This window comes from Arachis stenosperma, chromosome 10, assembly GCF_014773155.1.
Source record: "Arachis stenosperma cultivar V10309 chromosome 10, arast.V10309.gnm1.PFL2, whole genome shotgun sequence".
NCBI lineage: Eukaryota > Viridiplantae > Streptophyta > Magnoliopsida > Fabales > Fabaceae > Arachis > Arachis stenosperma.
In genome coordinates, this window is record NC_080386.1 from 1,541,359 (window position 1) to 1,551,240 (window position 9,882).

Consider the following 9,882-nt stretch of genomic DNA (forward strand, 5'->3'; position numbering starts at 1 on the left):
CTTATAAACTTATAAATTTAAAATAAAACAATAAATAATTTTTAAAAATTTATTAAAAATTATCTTTTGACTCATTAATATCTAAAGAATTATTATCAAAATTTTTTATATTAAAATAGTTAATATAAAAGATGACCTTTCAAAGTGACATAAAATTTAAAATTTGAATTTTTTTAAAATAATAAATAATAAATAATAATATATTATAATACGATTAATTATATATTTATAAAATATATCATTTAAAAAATAATATATTTTAAATTTTAATTATAAAAATATATATTAAAATGACTAATTATATTTATGATATGTAGTTAAAACTTAGCCTATTTTGTCCAAAGTCCAAAGTCTAAATTATGCTTTATTTTATCCATAAATCTATGACAATGAGAATTCCATTAATTTGCTTTAATTAAAAACGAGTGGTCACCTAGCCTATTTAGTATTTTCAAGTTCTACAGAGTACAGACTGTTTGATTGGTTTACACGGAATCTGATCTGCAAGGAAAGGATAAGGTTAAGCAATTACGACGTAATAAACAAACAAATATTATTTTAAAAAAATTGATGTGTATATTCACTTTAATACGAACCATTTAAGTTGATCCAAGTTTGACCTCAACAGAGAAGGTAACAATTTTGCAAATTTAAGATCCAAGTCTAACAACTCTTTATTTCCATGTGTTTATCATTTAACTACAAAAATATAAACGACAAAGAAAAACTAATCACATATATAATACAAATTAGTAGTGAAATTACGAGAAAGATATTTTTAATAAAATCTGTGATGAACGAATTTACTTAATAATCAAATATGCTTACTTTTTCAAAATTGATGATAAATTAAACAATATATATTCCTATATAAATATATAGTTGTTAAGTAGTTACATAGTATGTACTCTTTATATATTTTTATTATAAAATATTATGTACTCTTTATATATTTTTATTATAAAATTAATTATAAATGAACCTATATTATTTCTAATAAAAAATGATCTAGACGTAACAATAGTTATTGATTTGTTTGTATGCACTTAACTTAGTTTTATGCGTGTATATATATACCAAGTTATTAGCCATATTAGTACAACGGCTTTATAGGAAACATGGGGTTCTGTGGCAACCAACCAAATCACACAACTAACGTAAACAAACAAAGCCATGCTGGAACGAACAAAAATTAAAAGTCCAGAACAGAAAAACCGAGAAGGAAAAAGTATATTGTCGCTAAGTTGTGATTGCTTGAATTTCTGCAAAGATGGAATTGGAAGGCTTGCAGGAAGGTGTACCTACACCCCAGCGCTGGTTGAGTTTGGTAGGAAGTAGCTGTTCTTATTGTTGGGATTCTTGTGCTGTAAGGTAATGCATATATGGTTGAGTCTTCATCACTCGCTTGGATTTCACTCTTTCTACTTTTTTCTTACTTAACTATATATATCTACATCACCTACTTCTTCGCTTCACTTTGAATTCATACAAGGAAGAACTAACCTTTATTCGTTACTTTTCTATTGGATTATTCATAGTTTGGTTTTAGAATCTATAAGAATAACAAACCCCAGAAACAAACTTTTAGTTGCATGCATGTTTTATTAGAGTTCACTTGCTAATATCAATGTCTTAGCTATTTTGAGCTTAATTATTTGAGGGTGCTAGTTTTATAATCTCAGGAGGAATGAAAGATCACAAGATAACAAGCAGTTGTGATATTCTTCCTTCATGGAAGAAAGTGAAAAAAACTTTGTTGCTTCATCATTATGGGCTGAGAAGTGATTCTTCAAAGTATAATTATTATTCTTGTAGGGGAATCTATGTTGGGAAAAAGCACTTGTGGCTACAAAAGCACATCAAGACCATTGTTGTTGTTCTTGGATTGTTGGGTTGCCTCTTCCTCATTGATTCCTTTTTCATCTCTTTCTCTGAGTTTGAAAATCCTCAACCCACTACATCATCAAATAATTCAAGTGCATTTCTTCAGGTATAAGCAAATCATCCATGCATGCTTCTCAATACCCTCCTTGAATTTTCAGATAGAGCAGAGTAATTTAAGGTTAACTAGTGCAACTAAAATAAATAATGTGATATTTTGCATTGATACTTGTTTGTAATTGCTACACATTTAATTTGATGGAATAAGGTTAAAGATTCCAACATCGACATGAAGCAATCGCCAATTCAAATGTATGATCGGCTTCTAAACATGGCTGGCAGTGCTCTTGCTGAGGTTTGTATAAAACTTTCTTATTGGTATTTCTTGTTAGATAATTTGTCAAAATCAATAATTCATTAGTGTATCATGATACTGACTTTAATTTACTAATAGAAAGAGTTAAAGCAAGAGCCATCCAATTTATGGGCTGAACCATATCAGCAAGCATCTTTATGGAAACCATGTGCAGATAAAAATGTTAAACATAATCCAGGTAATTAGGATGAATATTTAATATAGTTTAATCTCTTAACATCACATAAGACTTAACATAGTTTACAATATGTGGCAGGGAACATTGTGAAAAGTAATGGCTACATATCAGTAAGTGCAAATGGTGGCCTTAATCAACAACGAGTTGCTGTAAGTATTGGCACCTAGATAATGTTGTGTCATTTTAGATAATAATAAAATCAAGCCTATGGTTAAAATGTTATAACAAGGATGTAAGTAACGAGACTGCTATAGTGATTACAGATTTGCAATGCTGTTGCTGTGGCATCACTCCTTAATGCGACTCTAGTTATGCCAAAGTTTCTCTATAGTAATGTATGGAAGGATCCAAGGTAAAATTTGTTTACCAGAATAATAGCTGAAAAGTTTGTTTTATATATATTTTCATCAAACCAAATTTGTTTAATTGAAAAAATGGGGGTAAATAAATGCAGCCAATTTGGTGACATATACCAGGAGGACTATTTTACGAATATTCTGAAGGATGATATCAGAATAGTGAAGGAACTTCCACCTCATATGAAGTCACAAGATTTAAATGCTGTTGGTAGCCAGGTCTATTATCTTAGCTAATAATCTCATTGCACTTAGAGAAGACTAATTGCAACTTTTATGATTCTAAATATTTTGCATTTCAGATTACAGATGCAGATCTTCCAAAAGAGGCTACTTCTGCTGACTATATTAAAATTGTCCTTCCTATTCTGTTGAAAAATGGATTTGTTCACTTCCTCGGATATGGAAACAGACTTGGTTTTGATCCACTGCCTTTTGATATTCAGGTCATAAAGCAACCTTATTTATCGTTCAAATGCTAAAAATTATTATAAATTTATAACTTTATATATGTTTGAAACAACTGCAGAGGTTAAGATGCAAATGCAATTTCCATGCTTTGAAATTTGCACAAAAAATTCAGCAAGCTGGGTCACTGTTAATCAAAAGGATCAGAAAATATAGTACTCCACCAAGTATGCTAGACACTCAGTTGCTGGGGAAGTTCATTGAGAAGAAGGAGAGCCAAGAATATGCTAGAGGCACAACCAAATACCTTGCTTTGCACTTGAGATTTGAAATAGATATGGTAGCCTATTCACTTTGTGAATTTGGAGGTGGTGAAAATGAGAGAAAAGAACTTCAAGCTTACAGAGAAAGCCATTTTCCTCTGCTCCTTCAGCGCTTGAAGAATTCGACGTATGCATGATCCTATCATATGCTTTTCTTTGCATATTATGTTGGTTATTAAGGAATTAAGTTATTTGTACATATTTATTTGGTCTCGTATACATGGCAAAATGAATACACAAAATATTTCTTTGATAAAAATCCTTCGAAGTTAGTTTAGCATTCTTATGACATGTATTACTATGATGTTTGTAGTTTTATTTCCGCTGCGGATTTGAGAAAATTGGGAAGATGTCCATTGACTCCAGAAGAAGCAGGTCTTGTTCTAGCAGGTCTTGGTTTCAAACGTAGTACATACATTTATTTGGCTAGTTCACAAATTTATGGAGGAACATCAAGAATGGATCCATTCACTAGACTTTATCCCAATGTGATCACAAAAGAAAATCTGCTCACACCTACTGAACTAGCACCTTTTAGAAATTTTTCTTCTCAGGTAAATTCATATATTAGCACAAACACAATCTATGAGCTGAATTGTTTATTTGGAAGTTGTTGATAATTAAATTTTGAATGATAATACCTAAAAATATATATTTGATTATGTAATGCAGCTGGCTGCATTGGATTTCATTGTATGTGCAAGTGCTGATGTGTTTGCTATGACCGACTCTGGTAGCCAACTTTCATCATTGGTGTCTGGACTAAGAACCTACTATGGCAGCGGCCACGCTCCTACATTGCGGCCAAACAAGAAGAGGTTATCGTCAATTTTATCTGAGAATGGGACCATAGGATGGAATAATTTTAAAGATAGAATAAAGAAGATGATCCAAGAAGCTCAGAAGCTTGGAACAAAGGGTTATGGCAAAAGCATTTATAGACATCCTAGGTGCCAAGAGTGTATGTGTAAACTCCACTAGTAAATTTGTGTTCGCCCTTCACATATTCTTTCAAGTTTTACCTGAATCAATCTTAATTAGATTAATAATAGTTTAGTACCATTGTCATGTGTTAAAAGTCATCACGAGTGATTAAAAAATATTAAAATTTATTAATTCTACTGGAGTACTAAAAAGTATTAAGAGTATTAAAAAAATATATTAAAATTTATTTAAATATTTAAACTAAAATTATAAGATTACATAAAATAGTTATTTAAATTTATGTTCTTTTCTATAATTTTTTATTTAAAAATGATTTTAAATAATATAATTTAAATAATATTTAATTTATTATAATTTATTTTAAATAAAAATTATTAAATATAAACTACGTTAATACCAATTCACTTTTTTGATGAAAATCAATTTTGCAAAATCAATTTTACCAACGGTAGTCCAAACACATTAAATAATTGGCAAAAGAGACTAAAAATATTGATCATCACTGGAGAAATTATAATCCCAAACACATTAAATAATTGGCAAAAGAGACTAAAAATATTGATCATCACTGGAGAAATTATAATTACCAGTAATCACATGAGGCAACTTAGGTGGATGAGAATCCATTATTATATGATTATCAATATGGCATCCCTATCCACTGTGATTTATCACATAAATACAAAAAAGGACATGATATGCAGAAGAAGACAGACACAGATAGGGTAAAGCTAAAGCTGCTTCTCAATAGAGACAGAACATATTAGCAGTTCTTCATTGGCACTGAAACCATACATTACCACTGTCATCTTTTCTTTCTTTCTTAGGTCCAACTTCCAAAGATTCAAGTTACAAGTCAAACACACCTCAAGCTGTACACACAGAATCCAAGGTTCTTTATAAACATAGGAATAACTGCAAAATAGTAGATAATTAGATGTATTTCATCAAAGCTAATTCACATTCATTTATACTTGAAACTATAACAAAATGAATACTTTTTTTTTCAAGAACTTTACTTGGTTCAAGGAAGTCTTTTTACCAGTCAAAGACTGAAAATTTAAAGCTTTTACAGTTTCTTTTTGTTAAAAGTTTTTGACAGTAAATAAGTAAATTCCAATAGATCAAAGTCAAGCAAGAAGCTGACTTGCTTAAATTATAAATTTAAAAAAAAAAGTTAAAAATGAAATACTTGTAAGACTGATATAGGATGGCTTATTGGATTTTATTTTTATTTTTTTAGCTTTAATGAGTGTAGAGTGCTAATACAGAATTTCTCTCAGAATTTTATCCAAGTTAATCTTTTAATGTTTGCTAATTTAAAACTTAATTCGAACTAGTAGTTTATCATTTCAATCTTCTTGACTTGCTTTAACAACTCTTTCCAAAATAGGTGAGAAAGAGGTCTAAGATAACTGACAATAATTTACTTCACAAAAATTTTCAGTAATACACAATTGTCACACCAAAACATATACAACCCTCTGGGAATGATGCTTTTCCTTTTACATCTTCCTGTAAGATAGAACTTTCTTCTTAAGATGGAGGGAAAAACCGGTTGAGGTTGAAAGGGAGGGTGTAGAATTCTTCATTCCTGGTATCTCCTTTGAATGATCTAAACTTGGCCCACCATGGCATTCCTCTATCCTTTCCACTATCCTTGTAATCAAGTGTGTTGTCCAAGAATGCAGCAATAATCAATGCAACACTTGGTGAAGAGAAGAATATAGTATTAAGGAAATCATTAAACTGAAAAAAAAAAAAAAAACAAAAGGAATAAGAATTAGTAACATTTCTCATAAAGAATGACATGCTTTTAGGTTGTGTCAAGCACAAGCCATCACAAATAGAAGCATAAGATGCATAGCTAGAACAGAAATCTCCATGACAGTATATAGTTCATGTCAATAGATCACCATGATAGCACTTAGTTAATGTTTTGAGAAGACAACTTTCAAATTTTCAAGTCTCTGGACAATTTTTAATATAATAATATGGATGGAAAAACAGACTCACCCATCTAGCCTTTGTATGAGTAGGTCCATGAAGGGCCTTGGCAGTGTATTCTCTGAAATACTCAGGAATGGAAAGTCCTAAGAAAAGGGCAACACCAGTAATAAAGAGGTTCCTCAATGAGTTCATGTTAGTGAACTGCAGAAATGATAGTCCCACAGAAGCTGAAACATACAAAGAGCAATTGTCATCAAAAGATAGACGAATGAAGCATAGATAGGCTCCAATGAAATCGAAGGTGAAATGAATTAAACGGTTATAGCTTATACTCACCTACAAGACCAAATAGAATGCAGTGTGCAGCTGCAAAAATAGGTAAGGGTATTGATGCAAAGAAAGCTCCAAATTTTCCTGAAGAGGTATATTGTGCTTTGTAAGTAAAAATCATGAAATAAACTGTCAAAGTAAATTTAGTTAAGACTAATGTTGCCCCACAGTTTACTACTCACCTAACATTGAGAAGAATATCATAAAGCCCGCTGAAATTTGAATGACCCTTCGACTTCCAACGCGAGTGCTTCCAAGGAGTCCCACATTCTCTCTGTCATGATCCTAGGAGAATCAAATTTGTGTCCTATATAATAGTGAAACTGGAAACTAGGAACATGAAGAATTGCACTTACACAGAAACTGATGAACCAGTTGCTGTTCCAAAAAGTCCATTTAGCAGTATTCCAATTCCCTGCCAGCCAATACCACGGCTTAGAACATGTGAAGGAGGTGGTGTTGCACTTGCCAGTCTTGATGCACCTTTGTATGCCCCAGTTGACTGTGAAAGGTTTTTCCTAATTTAGTTAGTCAACTATGAAGCTCAAGTATTGATACAGAATATGAACATGATATTAGAAATTCCAAGACACCATAAAGCTTTAGTAGAACATAAATCACAAACTTTAACTACAAATGAGGAACACGAATTGAAGTATTAGTATAAATTGTTAGAATCGAATTTCAGTATGAACTGTCATCTTTAAATACAATACCTCAATTAAGGAGACTAAAACTGCAGCTGTCATTGCAAAAGCATGACCAACATTGAATGTAGGAGCACCCCACTCAAGAGGGTATGGGATCTTTATCCTGCAAGAAACAATGTTCAAGAGTTAATGGCAATTGCTCATCAAGCTTCTCATTGCAACTAATTTCAAATGTGGGAGAGATGTTTTATGCACTAACCATGGAGCAGAAGAAATAAGATTGGCTCTGTCTGTTCTGCAATTATGTTGGGTTAGTTCCGGGCGGTGTTTGTATGCTCCACTTGCTGTTAAGAGATGTGCATATGCCCAAATGATGGTGGTTGATATAAGTAGTGCAAACCTCTCTAGTATTGGTATTTGTCTTGTATGGAAGCTTTTCAAGTACTGCATAATGAAAATATTGTAACACAATTATTATTCATGTCATAGGGGTTCGGCTATATTTTTATGTTGGTTGCCGAAGACCTAACACAACCTTCCTCCTTTATCCGGGCTTGGGACCGGCTATGTACCGCAAGTGTAACATAGGCGGAGTTTTTGTAACACAAATATTGTAACACAATTATTATACTTTACCAAATTCGAATGTATAGAAAATACTCTACATTGACATAATGAAGTTGAATTTGAGTAGTACCTGAGAGAAGGCTACAAACAGAACTAACATGGGAATTCCAATCTCAACACAATGTCCAACCTGAAAGAAGATTCAAAACAACAAACAATGTTAGACAGAAAGAGAGAGTCTTAAATTTCTTGTATAGTCAGATAACAAGTACTGTTGACACATGAGTTATTGTTTTATATATATATATACCACAGGGAAACCTCGGTCAAATAATCCAAAACCAACTAATGCAATCACTGGAGCCATTCCAAGTGGACTGAAAAACCTGAAAGAAAAGGGGAAGGATAATACAGTAATGATATCAAAGCTTCATTCTTCAAATGCAAGAATATCTATTCATTTCAAATAGAAGAATTTTTACCTACCTAGAACAAATGGCCCATAATTGGCTAAAACCCAAAATAATTTGTATACTTGATGCTACTATCATTGCACCTTGGACTGCTCTCATTGTGTTAAGAAATCTCTGGAAATCAATGAAAGAGCGTTAATTTATGCAGACATGGAGCATAGACATGATAAATTCAAGGCAAATTTCAAATTTGAATGCTTAAACTCACATTTTAAAGGAACTAAGATATAATTTCAACATAATAAATAGGACCATCAACTTATAAATGAACTTAAGGGAAAAACATTATGACCAAAGAGTAGAGAAATGTACAAACCAAATGAGGGTCCTGTATCTTCATAAGTGATGAATCATGGATTATAGATATAATGGGGACCATGTATGCATAAGATCCTCCTACCACTGTTGGTAACCGGGTTCCAAAGAGTGTCTGTAGCAATGTATTAATCCCTTCAACAAAAAGCAGTGTCTGAATCACCCTAACTTTATCATCCTGAACCGTTGTATGAAACATCAATTCCCCCATTTAGGCCAATGCAGACGAAAAATAAGCCAAGGTAATTTCATTTTCAGTCTATACAAAATTTTCTCTTCTGTGGGGCCCAACCAGCTCAATGAGTCAATTTTGATTTAGCAAATGATGACAAAATCCAAATATATAATTTCAATACAATCAAAAGCTGGACAAAAAAGAAAGAAAAAACTTTACTTCCTAGGGATTTCCTGATATCAAATAATATCATCAGAAATTCAGAATAAGAAAAGCCTGTAAAGCATATTTAATGCATATTTTAAAAGTATTTATAACTATTCATTCGGTTTTTTTAACTAATATAGACCTTTTTAACATTAAAAATGAGAAAGAGTAGTTGTAAGTGCAACTGAAGCAGGGAAAAAATGTGCCCAAGCACACAAGAAGTTCTCAGAAGAAATACAAAAAATGAAGTTTTGAAGATGCAGAAAGAAAAAAGAGTTGGAAGCATGGAATGGCTTACATCACTTCCTCCCATCAGAGGCACAAGGAATGAAGGAATCATGACAGCAGTTCCTAAAGCCAGAATATAATGCTGGAAACCAAGAGCTATTGACTCCACTGTTAACAGTTTAGAAGCAAATATATGACTGTCACGGAAAACCAAAATGGTCACAGAAACTGAAACTGAAAATGTAGTTGAGGAAAGGTGAAAGCTTTGCATACCCCAAGATGGGTTTGAGTCTATACAGTACTCCAAGCCTTGAAGCTGGTCCATTGGTGGGTGGTTTATCTCTTCTGGCTTAGAAGCTTCCATGATCTCTGACACAGCTTGTAACTCTTCTCTTCCTCAAAAACCTTGTTGCTAATGATGGATAAAAAAGAACAGCTTGAGAGAGAGAGACAGAGAACTAGATGAAAATGTGAGAGAACTGAGGGAGTGGAAGAGAATGCAGTAGTGTAGTAGAGTCAA

General features: G+C 32.3%; 2 protein-coding genes across 4 annotated transcripts; one reads left to right on the forward strand and one right to left on the reverse strand.

The window, feature by feature from the left end:
- The first annotated feature begins 1,163 nt into the window (after positions 1-1,163).
- On the forward strand, positions 1,164-4,599 carry LOC130955136 (O-fucosyltransferase 8). Of its 3 annotated transcripts, none has more exons than XM_057881935.1 (11): positions 1,164-1,371; positions 1,683-1,990; positions 2,150-2,236; positions 2,336-2,435; positions 2,514-2,584; positions 2,699-2,787; positions 2,890-3,010; positions 3,094-3,237; positions 3,321-3,649; positions 3,836-4,076; positions 4,195-4,599. In XM_057881935.1, exons 2-11 carry the CDS (start codon positions 1,688-1,690, stop codon positions 4,501-4,503), a joined length of 1,794 nt encoding a protein of 597 aa, XP_057737918.1. In that variant the 5' UTR covers positions 1,164-1,371; positions 1,683-1,687; the 3' UTR covers positions 4,504-4,599. The 3 variants fall into 3 exon arrangements, with proteins under 3 accessions (XP_057737918.1, XP_057737919.1, XP_057737917.1); XM_057881936.1 differs by having other exon boundaries at positions 1,250-1,371; positions 1,816-1,990; XM_057881934.1 differs by lacking the exon at positions 1,164-1,371 and having other exon boundaries at positions 1,498-1,990.
- Positions 4,600-5,874: 1,275 nt separating this feature from the next.
- LOC130955139 (nucleobase-ascorbate transporter 2) lies at positions 5,875-9,882 on the reverse strand. Its single transcript, XM_057881938.1, has 13 exons — positions 9,636-9,882; positions 9,433-9,530; positions 8,754-8,930; positions 8,451-8,551; positions 8,275-8,350; positions 8,095-8,154; positions 7,657-7,841; positions 7,464-7,560; positions 7,104-7,249; positions 6,930-7,021; positions 6,754-6,831; positions 6,484-6,644; positions 5,875-6,216 (listed from the first exon to the last, which is right to left on the reverse strand). Exons 1-13 carry the CDS (start codon positions 9,724-9,726, stop codon positions 6,004-6,006), a joined length of 1,575 nt encoding a protein of 524 aa, XP_057737921.1. The 5' UTR covers positions 9,727-9,882; the 3' UTR covers positions 5,875-6,003.

What these genes read in the sequence shown, in the direction of transcription:
- LOC130955139 (XM_057881938.1), bottom strand. Translation starts at nt 9,726, where the DNA reads ATGGAAGCTTCTAAGCCAGAAGAGATAAACCACCCACCAATGGACCAG. An exon ending in TTTTAGTCTCCTTAATTGAG is followed by an intron (nt 7,250 to 7,463) that starts GTATTGTATTTA and finishes AACCTTTCACAG; the next exon opens with TCAACTGGGGCATACAAAGG. An exon ending in GATATTCTTCTCAATGTTAG is followed by an intron (nt 6,832 to 6,929) that starts GTGAGTAGTAAA and finishes ATACCTCTTCAG; the next exon opens with GAAAATTTGGAGCTTTCTTT.
- LOC130955136 (XM_057881935.1), top strand. Translation starts at nt 1,688, where the DNA reads ATGAAAGATCACAAGATAACAAGCAGTTGTGATATTCTTCCTTCATGG. An exon ending in CTGGCAGTGCTCTTGCTGAG is followed by an intron (nt 2,237 to 2,335) that starts GTTTGTATAAAA and finishes ATTTACTAATAG; the next exon opens with AAAGAGTTAAAGCAAGAGCC. An exon ending in CACTGCCTTTTGATATTCAG is followed by an intron (nt 3,238 to 3,320) that starts GTCATAAAGCAA and finishes AAACAACTGCAG; the next exon opens with AGGTTAAGATGCAAATGCAA.